This window comes from Sciurus carolinensis, chromosome 6, assembly GCF_902686445.1.
Source record: "Sciurus carolinensis chromosome 6, mSciCar1.2, whole genome shotgun sequence".
NCBI classification, from domain to species: Eukaryota; Metazoa; Chordata; class Mammalia; order Rodentia; family Sciuridae; genus Sciurus; species Sciurus carolinensis.
Window position 1 is genome coordinate 900,737 of NC_062218.1, and position 16,564 is coordinate 917,300.

A 16,564-nucleotide genomic window follows, 5' to 3' on the forward strand; every position below is an offset into this window, starting at 1 on the left:
CAAGTCCGGCCTTGTCTAAGTGACCAAAGGTCAGAAACGGGAAGCACAAGGTGGGCATGCGTGAGTTGGGACACACGGCAGCAGGGCCTGGCCCAAGGGGAGCTGGGGCCAAGGGGAGCCAGGCTGGTGGAGCCAGGGTCAGGGGGACTGGAGGGGAGGAGAACAGGGCAGACTGACCATGCTCTGGAGGGACACTGGCCTGCCTGCCAGGCCACCTGCTCCCCACGTGTGCCCCACCTCCACAGAGGCCCACAGCACCAGCAGAGGTACCCACTGACCACAACAGCTCTTGGGAAGTCCCCAGCTGCAGCTGCCATGTGCATGATCCCCATGTGGGACCAGGACATCCACGGAGGACGGTGACAACGCCAGGGAAACACGCACACACGCACATGCTCTGAAACAGAGACACTCTGGAGAAAGATGCGGGGCGCACAGGCCTGGGTGGCAGCATCCTCGCTACAGAGGTGGCCCTCCGCCTGAATCATCCCGAAGGTCCCCCGGGGCCAGCTGCAAGGATGAGGCCTGCGATCCTGCAGAGCTGCTGGACCCTGCCTTCCTCTGCAGGAGCCTGAGAGCCCGCCCAGCCCGCTCCACTCAGCCAGGCCACCCGTGCTGTGCACCCGCAGTGAGCTGCAGAACCAGGGCCTCAGCGGCCTGCACAGCAACCGGGCCCTTGCTCATTCACAGGGAGGGGCTCTGGGAACTGCACTTATGTCTCATATGCTCAAAAGAAGGAAAAGCGGGAGGAGGAGACGCCAAGAGGCCAAGACCCTGAGCTGGGATGGGAGGCTGTGCCGGACACGGGCAAACCCAGGCGAGCAACCAAACAAAGCCTCAGGCAGCCCAGGTTCCTCTGCAGGGAGCAGTGGGTGAGCAGTGCCAAGGTGCCCTCCGCATGCCAGCAAGGGCAGCACAGGTCTGAGCAAGGCCCCAGCACACTGGGTCCTGGGCCACTTCCCTTCCAGGGAGCACGGAGCAGAGTAAGCCGAGCCCCATGCCCCACTCTGTCACAGGGAGGGAGGCCTTCCACCTCCCCTCATGTGCACGGGCATGTGACCACACGTGTGTGTGCAGCTTCCTAGCCCGTCCGCTGGAGCTGGCATGAAGAGCTACTCGGCCCAGCTCCCAGCCCCTGCTCAGGCAGCCCAGGGCTCCAGGGAGGAGAGGCGATTCCAGGGCTGGCGCAGGGACACGTGCCCCAAGCCTGAGGGTGTACATGGAGCAGGGCAGGGACGGCCCAAAGGCTGGAGCAGCCCACCAGTCTCTCACCTCCACCTCTGAGCCAGCCAAGCTCAACCCATCAGGCCCAAGAGACACACCGACCAGACCTTCCCCACAGAGCACACAGGGGTCCTCCTCCTGCAGAGCACCAGCCATTCCAGGAGGCGGGGCAGAAGCAGAGCCCACCAGGGACCACCATGGGTCTGCTCAGAACCTTCCACAGCCCGAGGACAGATGGGAGGCAGGGCATGGACAGGCCACTGCACCTCCTGACAGGCACCTGGGACGACGGTAGGGGACATGGCTGACGTCCCCATCACAGTCAGGTGGGCCCCAGAGGCTCCTGATCTGCCACCAGGGAAGAGGAGTCATGCTCAGGGGTGTTCCTGCCAGGGAACAAGAATCAAGGAAATCCAAACCAAGGGACGTCAGCAAGACCCAAGCCAGCCATTTGCACAGCTGGAGAGACAGGCACCGAGGAAAGTCCAGAGTGCTACCCTCTCATCCGTTTGGGAAGAAGTGTGTGCGTGACAGAGACAGGCAGAGGAGGGGAGGAGGGGTGGTAGGAACAGTGGACACAGGACAGTGACAAAGGGAAGCCCGTAGGGAGATGGAACTCTCTCTACTTCTGCAACTTTTCCCAAGACTGAAGTTAAATCAGAATCAGGCCTAAAGAAGAACACGTTCAAAGAAGAACGTCTGACGCCTGCTGTAGGGTTAGGGTCTCGGTGAAACGCCGCCGCGGGGGCCTATCCATGGCCTCCGTCTCAGGATGCCAGCTTGGGGACCTCAGGCTGTGATCCACAGGACCAGGGCAGCACTTGGGAGGCCTCAGGATGAGCGCTGAGCTCTCAACCAGGAGCTCTGTCTAGAAGACAGGCATGGCCCTCTGGCCCACTGCCCCTGGGAGGGATGAACACAGGGCTTCGGATTCTCCCTCCGCGGAGCCAAACTCCGCTCCCAACCTTGGACAAAGTCACCAGCTGGCTGGGCTCAGGTTCCTGCCTCCCAGAAGGATGAGGAAGGGCAAGTGCAGGTCTGAAGCCTGTCCCTGCACCATCCTCCACCCTGCTGGCCCTCTCTGAAAGCAAAAGGCAGCGCAGCCAGGGTTGGGTTCTTAGTTTTCAGCTGTGGTGCATGAGAGGCACCAGCCAATCTGAGCCACCAGCCACTGGGTGCACGGCTGCTATGTTCCAAGGTGTCCAAGGACACCACCCTTCCCGACCGGCGCTCCTAGGCAGTGAGACACAGGCACCCTGGGTGCACAGTGCTCCTCTTGCAGTGCTTGGACTCAACCCCACCTGCCACTGAACTCCACAGGAGCCCCCACAGCTGCCTAGGAGGAGGGAAAAGCAGAAAACAGGAGGAGCTTGTTCAAGCTGGGTGAAGACTTGGCCATTCATTTACCTTAGGGGACGAAACCTAGCTTGCTGAGAAACCTGGAAAAATGTAACAGGAAACACCTACAACCAAGGGACTCGCCCTCAGTCCACGCCACAAGAGCCACGGGCAGTGCTGGACGCACCCATCTGCTGCCCACCCGAGCACTCTCTGGGCCAAGTCCTGAACCGTGACCCATAGCATTCAGCCTGAAAAGGCAGCAAGCCAGCCAGGTGCAGGGTCACCTGTCCCCCAGCTGTGGAGGCTGGTGGGAGGACAGCTGGTCCCAGGCCAGCCCTGGTGACTTGGCAAGACCCACCTCCAGAGAGGCTAAGAGGGTGCAGGGCAGCAGGAGAGCGCTTGACCGGCAGGCGCGAGGCCCTGGGCTTGGCCCTTGGCACCAAAGAAAGAAAAAAGCAACGCCGATGCTTTTCCTATTATTTTTTTGACAAATGTCCAGTCACCACATACTCGGGTCCTGGGCAGAAGGGAAATACCCATTCCAGAGGCACCTGGGAGACCCGAACCAGCAGGCGGAACCCAAGCCAAGGAGGAAGACGGCCCCACCTCACGCCACCAGAGCCAAGGAAGAAACTCAGATGCATCTACCGGGGGTTCGCCTGCATTTCCCCAGATGGACGCGCGTGCCCCAGCCTGGCTGGCGTCACTGGGCGCCACACTGCCAGGCAGCATGAAGGGTCATGCTTCGGCCGAGCCACTGGGCTGGGGTCAAGCTGCTCACCTGCTGTGGTGTCAGCAGCCCTGCCGCCATCAGTCAGCGCGTCCATGACGGAAGGAGGAACCAAGCACAAGCCTGAGCAGGAGAGCCGGGCACAGCTGCCAGGGGGGAGGGCTGGCCTCTGCCCACTGAACGAAGCGGAGGGATGGCGTGCCCAGGGACAGTGGGCAACTGAGGTACCCCTGCCCCGCACTTCAACAGACACCACGCCAGGCAGGGGGCAGGACGGGAACCTGCAGTCTGCAGGCAGGTGCCAGGCGGGCCAGCACTCCCTGACCAGGCCAGTGTCCATCACCAGGCCAGATGTGCGAGCACAGTGCCATCAGGTCCCGGGATTGGGCACCACATCCCCAGACTCAGCCCATGTCCTCCCCAGATGGCAAACCTGTCCCTGGCACCTCTCGTACAGGAATAGCTCCGAGCAATGCCCCGCTTCCCATCAGAGGCAACCACCAGCCAGCCACCACCATCCAGGCTGAGCCCCGGACTCCACCTGAGAGGCACGGAGAGAAAGTCACAGCCACAGGACCCCACCAAGCGCAGATGGAGGGCGCTGGATCCCCAAGGCTGTGTGCTGGGTGGAGGTCACGGGGGTCACCCCGTCCCGCCTACCTCGCACTGTGACGGTGCAGCTGCTTTGTCACCGAGAAACGTGACAAGCAGGGTTTTAGAACAGGATGAAGAAAGGAGGCCTGGAACATTGCAGGAGGGGAGGCCATGGACAGGGCGGGCCCTGCCCAAGTTCCCAGGGCCGCCATGCTACAACCAATGGCGCCAACCAGGGGCCTTCCCTTCAGGGGCCAGCACCTGTGAAGCCCAGGGCAGACTCCACAGGAAGAGCCCACAGGACCTGGCTGGAGGGACACAGGAAGGAGCCCACGGTGCTGACCACTGGGCCCTGGCCCCTGTGCCCCTGCTCTCCTCATCAGCACCTGCTTCTGAGCCTCTGGCAGCCGCTGCCTGTGATCAGTCCTGTTTTTATTTTGTGCTAGGGATTGAACCCAGGGGTGCTTAACCACTGAGCCACATCACCAGCCCTTTTCATATTTGAGACAAGATCTCACTAAGTCACTTCGGGCCTCACTAAGTTGCTGGTACTGGCCTTAAACTTGAAATCTTCCTGCCCCAGCCTCCTAAGCCACTGGGATAACTGGGCAATTTGCCTCTGTAGCGCCTTTAAGATGCACACTGAGTGGTCTCAACAGTTCCTGCAGAAAGTGGCCCCACGTTCCCTCAACCACCCCACGGCACGACTTGAGTGCTCGGCAGTAGGAGTGCCCCCTGCATGAGCCCCACCACCTTCTACCTGACACCCAACAGCAAAGGACCCAGAGATGGGTCCATGGGCAGAAGAACAGTGGGATCAGCACCCTGAGGTCCCGGTGCTGCTGGCTGAAAGCAAGGACGGCAGAGGCTGAGTGGGCAACTGCAGGGAGCGGGAAGCAGGGGCCACTCCACGTGGGCACACCCAGCAGACCCCTCTGCAGGTGAGAGGTCAGCAGCACAGGGTGCAGGGACAGCATGCCCACCTGACACCAAGGACACGTGTGTGCCCTTCCTCCCCAAAGCACAAGCCTGACTGGCTGCAGAGGATCAGAGGACCCGCCAACAGGCCTGCACAAACCACCTGATCAAGACCCTCACCCCTGACCACTGGAAGCCAGGCAAGTCCCAGGGCTGGCCAAGGTGCCTGGACGCCAGATGTTCTGGGGGACCCTGAAGCACCCTGGGGCCAACCACCTCTGGGCAGCAGGTCCAGCAGAGGCCACGGAGCTGCACAGACCCACCTAACCCTGCTGCCTGAGAGGCCCTCGGCCCGCCCTTCTGCCTTGAGGCTGCTGTGTGCTGGAGCCTCGCCTGGCCCTCGGCCCTTCCCCTGCATCAAGGAAACCATCCCACGCTAGAAAGGGGACGGCCTCCCTGCGCCCACCTGCCCCTGGCATGTCCAGCCAGGCGGACGCCTTTCAAAGCAAGGCAGCTGCGGCCACCCTCGGGACTCACGACAGGCATGACCCAGCAGAGCCTAGTGTTTAGGGCGATCACACGGCCCCTGTGGAAACACACTTGCAGAGACTCAACACCCACGCCACCAGAAAGCTGCCCCCCCCGAGGCAGCCCCTGGTCTGATGCCACGCGTACCACAGAGGCCTCTGGGACATTGGGCACCGCAGGCAGCAGACCCTCCAGAGGGAGACCCCAAGGAACAGGGGCTGCAGGGTTGCTGCTGTCCCCAGAGGGGGGCTCTCAATACAGAGGTGGCAGGGCCCTCCGGCAGGGGAGGGATGGCCACTCTGTCCAGACAAGCACTGGGTGTGAGAGGCCCTCCGTGGTTCACAGGCACCTCTGAGCAGGCAGGCCCCAGATTCGCGGTCCGCCCACCACCTCGTAGCCCTGGGGGGCTGCTGTGACACCTGGTCAGATCCTTAACTCCCAGCCATCTGGGCCGGGCACGTATTCCCTGTCCAGAGGGAGAGCTGGGCCCAGCCTGCAGCCAGACCCTCCTCAAGTGGCCGAGCTGAGGCCTGCCAGCTCCTCTGGCTGGGGTGCATACGCTCCTCCCACCCTCTCTGGGTCCAGGCTTCAGCCCAGTTCTCTCAGGAGGGCTAAAGGGAGGGGCAGAGAGCTCTCTGAGACGCAGCCAGAAACACTCCCCGCAGTCAGTCGTGACGGCTGGCTAAGGACGCCGGCCCCAACGTCCAGCAGCCCCCGCCCCTTCCTGCCACCAAGCATGGGCAGGAAGTCCGCCTGGTTCCCAGCAATGCAGGCCCCGTGGGGTCATGCAGGGGCCTGTCTGGGCATGGAGGCTTAAGGCCTAGCGGGGAGCAGCCCAGTTAGTAGGACCCTGAAGCTCTGCACCCACAGCAGAGGAGTCCCAGCTGGTGACCTCCAGGGACCACACTCAGTCTCCCAGGGACAACCCCCCATTGCCAGACACAGAAGTCCACCCCCACCCCACCCCACCCCACCCCACCACCGGAAGACACTGCCTGGTGACGGGTGCTCTCGGAAGGGTAAGCGTGGGGACAGTGTCTACAGGATCCAGGACCCTCAGGGCAATGAACGACCTGTCCTTTGCCCTCCAGACGTGGCCCTTTCTGCACCCTAAACTCCAGCAACCTGGCCAATCCAGACGGGCAGAGCACCCCAAGGGCAGAGCGCCAGGGCGTAAGGTCTGCCTTCAAGCAGGAAGAGCTACGCACGCAGCTCCAGGCCCAGAGTGCGGGAGTCCACAAGCTTCTGGCTGAAACAGCAACACATTCTGAGGAACAAACAGAGGAAACATTGAGAACAAGAACCACCCACAGCCCTACCAGCCCTGGGGCCACCCTGCATCTCCCGCATTCAGACCCACATTCCTCCCTCGGTGAGGACACAGGGAGGGTGGCCCCAGCTCCCACCTTGAGCCTCCAGGAGAGGGGCCGTCCTCAGAATAGGCCTCTCTGCAGGGGGTCCCACCCTTCTCCACGCCCTGGGCCCTCCTGACTCCCCGGCTCAGACGTGGAGCCCCAGGCCCTGGCGCCCGAGTCCCCACACCGTGGGAGTGCTGCAGCTAGCCCACCAACGCTGGTCCCCTCCCACCTACACCTACACCCTCCTGCAGCCCCAGCCTGACTCCAAAGGCGCTTCACGTCCAGGCTTCACTGCCCCGAGGGCCCTGGCGGCCAGGGCCGACGGGCTCCCACGCCGATGGCAGTGGTGGGCCCCAACACCCCAAAGTGAGCACAGCCCACAGGGTCTGCCCCAGCAGCGGGCAGACCCCCACCCTCCACAGGGACAGTGCAGGGCAGCAGACAGAGCGGCCAGGCCCGGGGCAAGGCCGAGGCCCAGGAGATGCTTGGCTGTCCAAGACCAAGTGTCCACTCTGCCTACAGAGATGGAGGGCAGTAGAGCCCCAGCACGCTGCAGGCAGACTCTGATGTGTGTGCAGGCATGGACGCCACACAACCCGCACGTCATGTGTGCACACGCTCATGTCAGACACACACGCAACACACGGCAGCCCTGTGTGCTCACGTGTACACACAGCCACACACACTCATCCACACACACAGCAACACAGAGAGCCACAGACTGCCCCAGGGCAGGCCCTGCGAGTGTCTGGGACTTTCCATCTAAAGGACATGACCCCAGGGGAAGGCGGCCTCTGGTGACTTCAGTCCCTGACACCCCCGCGTCACGCGGCCGGGGCTGGTCTTGGTCCAGCCTCTCTTCCGCAGAGACAGAGCTGTGTCAGAGCCACGCAGGGCAGAAGAAAAGGGCACCTATCGGTCCCAACGCCCCCAGCCCCGCCCGGCACCAGCAGAGCCCTCCCTGGGGCTGGCTCCCATTACAGGCCGTCTGGCTGCGGTCAGGACCCACCACTTACGAAAGGAAACCCAAGAGAGGCGGGCGCTGCCCGGCTCTGCTCTCCACTGCGCCCGGTCCTCCCTGTGACCGCGCCGCCTGCCTCCCTGAGAGCCTGCCGACACGCCGGCGCCAGGGCCCTGCAGACGGAGCCGAGGCGCCGCAGGTCACGGCCACCCTCCTGACGGGCCAACTTCTGCTGAGGAAGCGGAGGCAGCCCTCAGGGACGCATCGGCCAGGTGGACATCCCCTGACAGAAGCCCAGGGAGGTGACCCCGTCCAGGGTCCCCACCATGAGGCCAGTCCCAGGACACACAGGGACACTGACCAAGCACAGAGGCCAGCGTGCATGAGCCACCCACGAACCAGCCTCAGGCCACAGTGAATCTGGCCACATGTCAACAGATGGGGCAGCCAACCCCTTCAGACCCTCCCCAGAGGGCCGTGTGAGTGGACGCGGCCCACTGGGGCTCCCCAGGACAGACACAGGACATGGCCCTGCCTGCTCACGTGACACACCAGCCCAGAACAGTCCTTCAACCAACGGCCTCCTCAAAAAGAAACCACCCCAGGAGAGAACCCAGGAGTGCCAGGACCCCGCGAGGAGCCCACAGACTGCTCGTGCCCCGAGCCCCTGCGCGGCGGCACAGCCCTGCGGCCCCTCCTGACGAGGGGCTCCCAGACCAGGCTCAGCACTCCTGCTGGCTCCCCGCAGTCGACCTGCTCTGCAACCTCCCTCCTGCCCTCTGTGGTTCGCTCCTAGGGCCAGAGCTCTCGAGGGCCCAGGAACCCCAGGCCCGCCCACTGCCTGGACACCACCTGTCCTTTCCTCAAGCCATGCACGCCAGGCCCATGGGCCCTTGGCTGCTGAGTTCCCTCACCCCAGAGGAGGGTCTCCCTCACAAGGCCCCAGCCACCAAGGGCTCCTGCCCCAGTGCAGCTGTTCCTGCAAAGGGACCCGAGGGCGCCACCCACCCAGCTAAGCACGGCCCCAGGAGAGCGGTTAATACTTAACCTGAACTTCAAACTTCGCTCTCAGGGCTCAGGCCGCGGGGCCAGAGCACGGGGCTCACCTTCCAGCAACCCTGCCGCCGCGACACGGCCATGGCGCACCACTGCCCCCCGCTTCCTGAGATCATGGTGGCAGGGGGCCCACCACTCCAGGCCCACCAGCTGTACAGACAGGAGAATCCTGTCATTGATGGCACCCAAGGACAGAGGCCCCAGGAAGGCCATGCTGGCCCAAGGTCACCAGCCCGAGCACAGGGCCCTGGCCTGCCTGTGAGTCCCTAGGGCAGGTCCAGCAGGCTTCCCTGCGTGCAATGGGCAGAGGTCCTGATGAGAGCATCTTCGCTCCTTGTCCCTGCGGGCTGGGGACAAGGCCTATGACATTCACTGGCCACAGCAAAGACCTCCCACGACGGCTGCTGCCCACAGCCCTGGACGCACTCTCGCCCTCTCGGCACCCCTCTCTCCAAACATTCCTGCCGACCACAGCAGGGGACACCTGGGGTCAGCTACCTGAAGAAAACCACCCTGAAATGCAGCAGTGCTACCTGCGCGATGGGCAGCCACAGGCCTCCCAGCACCCTTGCAGGCGTGGGGCAAGGGGCTCCCTCCAGGCGCAGGAAACACGGTGTTTGCACACGTGCACACTGCTGGCTGCCCAACCGCAGAGTCCTCCGTGGACGTGGGCAACCCCGGTGGGGCACACCCAAGGCACAGGCCAGCTGGCCACTCTGCAGTCTGCCCAGCACAGCAGCCACTCGCGGCCCACCTGGCCAGGCCTCCCGCACCCGCTCCTTCCCTCCAGGTGCCACTTCCTCTGACCAGAGCTCCCTGAGCAGGTGGAAGCCCTCTCTACGGGGGCGCCTGGGAGTCCCCATGGTGTCACACACGCAAGGCTCCTGGAAGGCTCCGCCTCCTTCCCTGGAATCTCCCTGGCCAGCCCAGCGCCGGGGCTGCACGCCCTGCACACTTTTGAGAGGCCAAGCGCTCGTCCCTGTCACTAACGGAGAGCGCGACACACGCAGATCCCTGCTCAGGCCCATGCTGGGCACCTCGCCACTCCGCCCACCTCTCCAGCGCCTGGCACCACCGTCCCAGCCCGACCCCCGGCTGCTCCAGCCCCACGCTCTCCCCTGACACACCCAGTTGTGTGAGATTCTCGTTCTCCCCAAGACGGAAGGGAGACCATTCACACTGTACTCCAGGCCCATGAGGGACGGGCCGTGAAAGAGGACTTTCCTAGAACCAACAGTGGCCAGTAACCTGTGCCTGTCCCGTCAGAGGGGCGTAGCCGTCCACGCAGGACCCTCGGAGGATCCTTCCCTCTCTGGAGCCACCCCAAACTCCTCCTTTGGGCAGCAGACTCTCCTGCCAGGGAGGTCAGAAGCCGGCTCCAGCACAGAGACCAGGAGGCCAGGAGAAAGTCCCGAAGAGGACACCATGGATCCTGGAACAGGAGGCCCCTCACACAAATGAAAGGCCCATGGCCAGGGACAGGTTCAGATCTGAGGCGAGGCGCTCACCCCCTGCCGTCCCCCTACCAGAGCCGTTCACTGGACAGCCTGACCACAGGGGAAGGAGGGGGACTGGCACCCAGCGCCACGCCCCTCTCTCCTTGGTGTGCACGGTGTCCGTGCCCCCGCCACGCCCACAGGATGCAGACTCACTTTGCCACCGCCTGCCGAGGGCAGGTCTGTCACCTGGAGACCGGGGCACAGGGAGTGCCTCCGGGGCCACCTGCTTCCGGGGCCTCTTTGTTCCCTTGGTGTGGTTGGTTTTCAGTGCTGGAACCGCCTTGGCTGCTAGGCAAGTGTTTGCCACTGAGCTACACCCAGTCCCTCCTCTGGCTGTGACAGAAACACGGACAGCAGCGAGTCCCCAGGTCCACCCACGACCTCAACGCCAGCTCCGACCCTTGCTGGCTTCCCTGCTCAGATCATCAGAGCACCTCTGGGGTCCCTGTGCGCAATCCTGACATCAGGGCTCAGCAGAACAGCCCTGGGACCCCTGTGCTGGTCCATTTTTATGGTTTAGGTTCCCCAAGCCCTACTTCCCCAGCTGACCAGACAGCAGCCTGTAGACGCGTCCTCACCACGGTGGCAGCAGGCCCTCCAGGGCACCATGGAGCATCACCTGCTGCCAGCCTGCCCCCAAAACCAACAGGACAAGGGTGAGCCAGGACTGTGTCGGGGGGCAGGGTCCACCTTACAGAGGGAGGAAAGCGCTCCCAAGGAGACCCACAAGAGTTCAACAACAGAGCACAAAACCATGAAAAGGGATCCAGAAAGAGGAACAGGAACCAGAGGAGAGGAAGCCTGAGTGAGAGGCCGGGGCTGGAGACAGGGTGGACCACCGCGGAGCTTCACCAAGGGCCAGCGTGGACGCTCCTTCCCGGGGCAGGGCCTGTGGGCTACCTCACCAGGGCCCTGCATCTTCCCGCAGTCCCCCACCATCCCCCACCCCCCGGCGTCCTGAGGCTTTGGAGGCTGCGCCTCCTGGGGAGGCCTGGTCAGTGCAGGCAGCAGGCTGGGCCCTTCTCTGAAGTCAGAAAGGAAGTACCCCCCCCGCAAGCGCGTCTCTCCCCTCCCACACGCTCCCTCCAGAACGGAGGCTACTGTGCCTTCTCACTTTCAAGAGACATCTCACATGGAAATAAAACTCTGGATGTTCTGTCCTGAAGAAGTACTGAGGGGCGTGGCCCCTTCCTGGGGTGGGACCCCAGGCCATTCCAGAGCACAGGGAGGGGCAAGGCCTCAGAAGGGCCTACTCCGGGGTGTGACCCAGGAGCTAAGGATGTGGGAACCAAAGCCAGGGCAAGGACGTCCCTTGCCTGCCCCTCCCCCTCCCAAACAACGTTCACTGATTTTGTGGGGAGCAGGTTCCTGGGGGGCGGTGGGGGGAGCTGAGGGCTTCATTACTGACACACACCACTCAGGCAAAAAGGACACCATTTTCTTGGCTCTGAGATGCCAGTCAGGCCCGGCCAAGGTCCAAGCAGTAGGGAGGCAAGGGCTGGGCTCCCACGGTGGTGAGCTCTGAGAAACCGGACAGAGTAGTCCTCCAGAGGAACAGCAGCTGCGGGAGGCCCTGAAGGCTGTCGGCTCCTCTAACCTTGCACATCACAGCCCAGGAGGCCCTGGAGGGCTGTCTGGCTCCCTCCAACCCTGCACATCACAGCCCAGGAGGCCCTGGAGGGCTGTCTGGCTCCCTCCAACCCTGCACATCACAGCCCAGGAGGCCCTGGAGGGCTGTCTGGCTCCCTCCAACCCTGCACATCACAGCCTGGGAGGCCCTGGCTTGCTCAGGTCTGGATTTCACTCAGGACCCCAAGTCCCAAGTCCCGACAGCATGGCACCGTCAAGGTCGCCCTTCCCCATCCCTGCCCCAGAGGGCTTCCCAGAGGAGGGAAAGACCTGCACTGCACACAGAGATGACTCCTGCCACCAGGCAGGCTTGACCCTGTCCTGCACGGACCCCATGCTACAGGCCTCTGGAAGGCCTGGCTGTTCCCAGCTTCTGCAGGACTTTCCCACCAAAAAGAAAAGCGTGCGGTCCCTTGCCCTGCTGGCCATGGGGGCATACCTGAGCACCAACTCTGAGCTGGAAGCCCCCATCAGAAATCAGGACACAACCAAGCAGACTCGAAGACAACAGCATATCACTTCCAGGGGCAGTCAGCAGAGTTCCAAAAACCTCTATGGAAACATGGTGCGTCCCAAAGGCCCAGGTGCAAGTCCTACAGGAGCTCAGCCAAATTTCCCAAGTCCAGCTCAGACCATAAAAGGGGCACTAAGAAGCACAGAGAAGGCCCACACTTGCCCGCCCCTCCGTCTGCCAGCACCCAAAGCGGGTCCTCAAGCCCTCAGCAGGAACTGAGCACAGGCAGCAGGCAGCTGGTGCCAAGAGGGTAAAATGCGAGCAAGTGGGAGATGCCCTGACTGCCAGAGATCACACCCCAGTTCTGAAAGAACTGGACGTGGCCTTCCATAGACTGCTGGATACCCAGGAGCACCACTGAGGCGCCTTCTGGGAACCCAGACTGGCTTCTGGGGCTGAAATGAGGCAGCCTACCCTAAACACAGAACCACGGACCGTGGAAAAAGCGGACTCAGGTTCTGCCTTGAGTCTCGCCTCGTTATACACCCCAGCCAGGCCAGGCAGCAGCCCTGACCAATTCCAGCAGGATGCACCAAAGGCTGTCTGCATGCAAGAGCCTGGAAAGCTTCTCACTCCAGGTAAAGGTCACCGAAGGTGGCAGCACTGACCCTGTGTGCTGGGCCACTTCATAGCGTGTCCCTAGCCCATGTCTGAAGGCTCCTGAAGTGTGTCCAGAGGAAGCACCCGCCTTTTCTGCCCAGACAGGGGCAACGAAGCTTCTGAGACCAACTAGACGTAGAACCTGTCCCTGACGGGCCTGCAACCTCTTTCCGTCTGCTGCCCCTGGAGCAGGGAGCCTGAGTCTACATGTGAGTCCCCAGCATGATGTCCACACACTGTGGACTGCGTTCTCTCACCTTCTCAACAGCCCCAGAAGGAAGGCCCATGAACCCCAATTTCCAGAGAGGAGCTAAGACCCACAGATGAAGTGGCTAGCTCAAGGTGACCCACCCTCTGCAGCAGGAAAGCCAGATTTGGAACTGGGATGGAGAGACCCGGATGGGGAGACTTCCAGGCCTGTCCCCACCCAGAGAAAGCGAAAGTGCCAGAGAGCTCGGGATTCCAGAACAAAGAGCCGCAGAGAGGACGCTGGCGCCGGCGGCCCCCTCCCCAGTCCCCCAAGGACTGCTGTCCTTTCTCGGGTGACCCCAGGGGAGAACTGGCTTGTCCAAGGTCCCAAGGTCGGGTGGAGGCAGAACTGGGATCCCAGCCCGGACTTATCTGCCGTCCTGGGTCGGCCAGGAGTGAAGAAAGGCAAGACAAGGGGTAAGAGGCACAATGACAAGCCACCACCCCGGGTCCGCACCCCTTTCCCCCCACCACCAGGTGCCACCGGGGGGGCCCGGACCCGCCCCCCGCGTTCCCATGGCTACACCCAGCAGTTCTGCACCTCCACCCCCGTCCCAGCCGGAGTTGAGAAAGAAAAGTGGTTTCCGGTGCCCCTGCCCCCGGTGCCCGGGACAGATATGCAGCGGGGTGGGGAGCCCGGGTCTCGGGGCTGGCAGGCGCTGCGCCGGCCGCCGGGCTGGGGGCGAGGGGCTCTACAAGCTGGGGACACCGGGAGTGGAGCCAGGGAGGGCAGAGGTCAGAACCGCAGCCCACGCCCCAGCTCGCGGGCTCGCGGCCCGGGTCCCCCTCCTGCTGGGCCGACCCCGCCGGCCCTCCCGGCAGCCTCCCACCGGCCGCCCGCCCCGGGCCGCCCCAGGCCGCGCAGCGCGGCAGACAGGCGGCGGGAGGCCCGGCCTCCGTCTTTGTCCGGCGGCAGGTGCGGTCGCGCTCACCCGGGCTGGGGCAGTCGGGCTCCGCGCCCCCGGGGACCGCGGGCGCCTCCGCCAGCCCGGCCGCCTCGTCCCCGCCGCCGTCGGCGCGCGCCTCCACGGGCACCACGGTGAAGTTGGTGGGCATGGCGCCTCGCTGCCCTGCGCGCTCCGGCCGGGCGCAGCCGCCGCTCAGCCGCCGCGGGACTCGGGCGCAGGGGCGGGGTCCGTCCGGCCCGCCCCGCCCCGCCCCGTCCGCCACGTGACCTCACCTGCCCGCCCCCGCGGCCGGCGGAAAAGTTTGCCCGCGGCGGGGCTGCCTGCCGCGGAACCGCGCGCCCGGGACCCCGCCTGCAGCTCCTACAGGTGCCCCTGCCCAGACCACTGTCCCTCAGAGCACCCCGCTGCCCCTCTCGGGGCCGAGACCGCGCGGGCGAGGCCGACTTCTCCGGTCCCTGGCCTGGCGGGGTCCCACCGGGCTGCCAGAGCGAGGGATCCTGGGCTAGTCTGGGGGGTGGGGGGATGGGGTCCTCTGGAGTTTGCTGCGCACCCCCCAACCCCGTTAAGATGGTACTACCGAGAGGAGTGACCGGGGTTCTGTGACCCAGACCGCACCTCCGGGTGCCCCAGACTCATTTTATCTGTGGGGGCATGCCCTGCTACCCCACCCTGAGGGACCCTTCCTGCCACTCCTGGGGATACAGGATACATCCCTTCAGACTGTGATCTGGCCCAGATCACATGGGAAAGGGAACCCCGAGTAAGGTGAGGTTCCAGACCCAGCCAGGTCACACTGGCAGCCTTCCCTGCCAGCACCTGGTCCATTTTTCAATGACTGGTGGAGAACTGGAAACAACCAAATGCCCAACCACAGAGGATGGGTGTAGAGTCACGGAGCTTGGGTGCAAGGAAGCACCCCAAAGACTTTTACTGTGTGAAGCCGAAGTGCAGCAGCTGTGGCCGAGGGTGCACTGTGGAACCCGCCCCTCAACAGGCCTCCTGTTTGGTGGGGAGCTGTTTGGTGCCCCAGAGGCAGCTGCCCAGCTAGCACCTGTCTGGGGCGTGGGAGTTACAGGGCTCTGCATTGTGTTCTCTTTGACGACCACACAGTAGAAACCAAACTCAGAAAAGCCCAAGAGCACCAGGGTGACAGCCCGGCTGCGCCCAGCATGTCCCCGGTCCATCACTGGCCTTTTGCAGAGTTGCAGTGCAGCAGCCTGGCCATGTGCCCATCCCCATCTTCTGTCCCACAGGGGTCCTGTGGGAGTCAGGCTGTCACCTGCCTCTCTGGGTTGGCTGAACAGAAGGTGGGAAGGGTCGTAAAACGCCTTCAGAGGCTGGCTTTGCCGGAAGACCGGGGTGCTGAAAGGCCCGCAACAGAAGTGCCCCTGGTCTGTGGTCAGATCTGCCCTGGGGGTGGGGCAGGTCCCCTCCCCAAGGGCAGCACTGACCACACCCCAGTTTCCCAAAGCTATTTTTTTTATTTTTTAAAAAAACAAAAAAGAATTTCATGACTTATTATGTATTCTACAAAGAACTGAGGGTGCAGAGAGGTGAGAAGTGTTTCAGGAGGAAGGCTAATTACCCTAATTTATCATCCATAGTGTGAGGAACTATCCTGTGTTCAGCCGTGCACGTCAGTTTACAATAAGAAAGGAAAGCAAAGAAGGGTGGACTGGCCCTCCCAGCAGGAGGGCTGCAGGGACAGGGGGATAGGAGCCTTTGGCTGCCCTGCAGGACCTGGACTCTGACCCAGGAGAATCCAGCCTGAGGCCAGATGGTTTCCTCCGGCCTCTGGCAGCAACACCCGCAGCAGCTCAGGGGCCAAGCAGACAAGTACAGCAGAGGCCCCACGCCCGCCCCAGGCTCCCAGCAGGCAGGAGCACAGCACTTGCTCTCTGACGTCCCTGAGACTCTGGGTTCTTTAAAATCCTGGCCTGCCGCGGAACCGCGTGCCCGGGACCCCACCTGCAGCTCCTACAGGTGCCCCTGCCCAGACCACCTCAGAGTACCCCGCTGCCCCTCTCCGGGCCGAGACCTTGTGGGCAAGGCCGACTTAGCTGTGGTCACTAGGGAAACCAGCAGATGAGGACTGGGCCTCACCAAAGGGCCTAAGCAGACAGTCCTGTCCCCAAGTGCCCCAGTTGGGTTGGGAGTGGCTATGAAGGGTACATTGAGATGGGCAGTGGAATGTGGGCATGCACGGCACTGTTACTGCACATTGTGGCAAGGTGAAATTTTCCTAAGTAGAACAATTGCATAACTCCAGGTAAAGGGCCCTTATTTCAGAGCAGCCAGTGGCGGTGTCCTGAAAACACTGGTCTCCAGGAAACTGCTCTAACACCTGCTGCAGGTGCAACCTGCTGTACATCCCCAGCCCCAGGGTGGGTCCTCTGTGCCTGCGTGACCCTCACTGGGGCGGATACTTAACCTGCTGCAATGGCAGTCCAGATCC

At 63.2% G+C, this 16,564-nt stretch overlaps 1 protein-coding gene across 1 annotated transcript in view; it reads right to left on the reverse strand.

Annotated features, from left to right (window-relative positions):
* Nucleotides 1–14,317, reverse strand: part of Slc12a7 (solute carrier family 12 member 7) — a 44,992-nt gene extending 30,675 nt beyond the window's left edge. Inside the window, exon 1 of the mRNA XM_047554826.1 lies at nucleotides 14,134–14,317. Within this exon, the coding sequence (XP_047410782.1) occupies nucleotides 14,134–14,257 (124 nt within the window). The 5' untranslated portion in view covers nucleotides 14,258–14,317. The remainder of the gene's footprint in view (nucleotides 1–14,133) is intronic.
* Nucleotides 14,318–16,564: the final 2,247 nt, after the last annotated feature.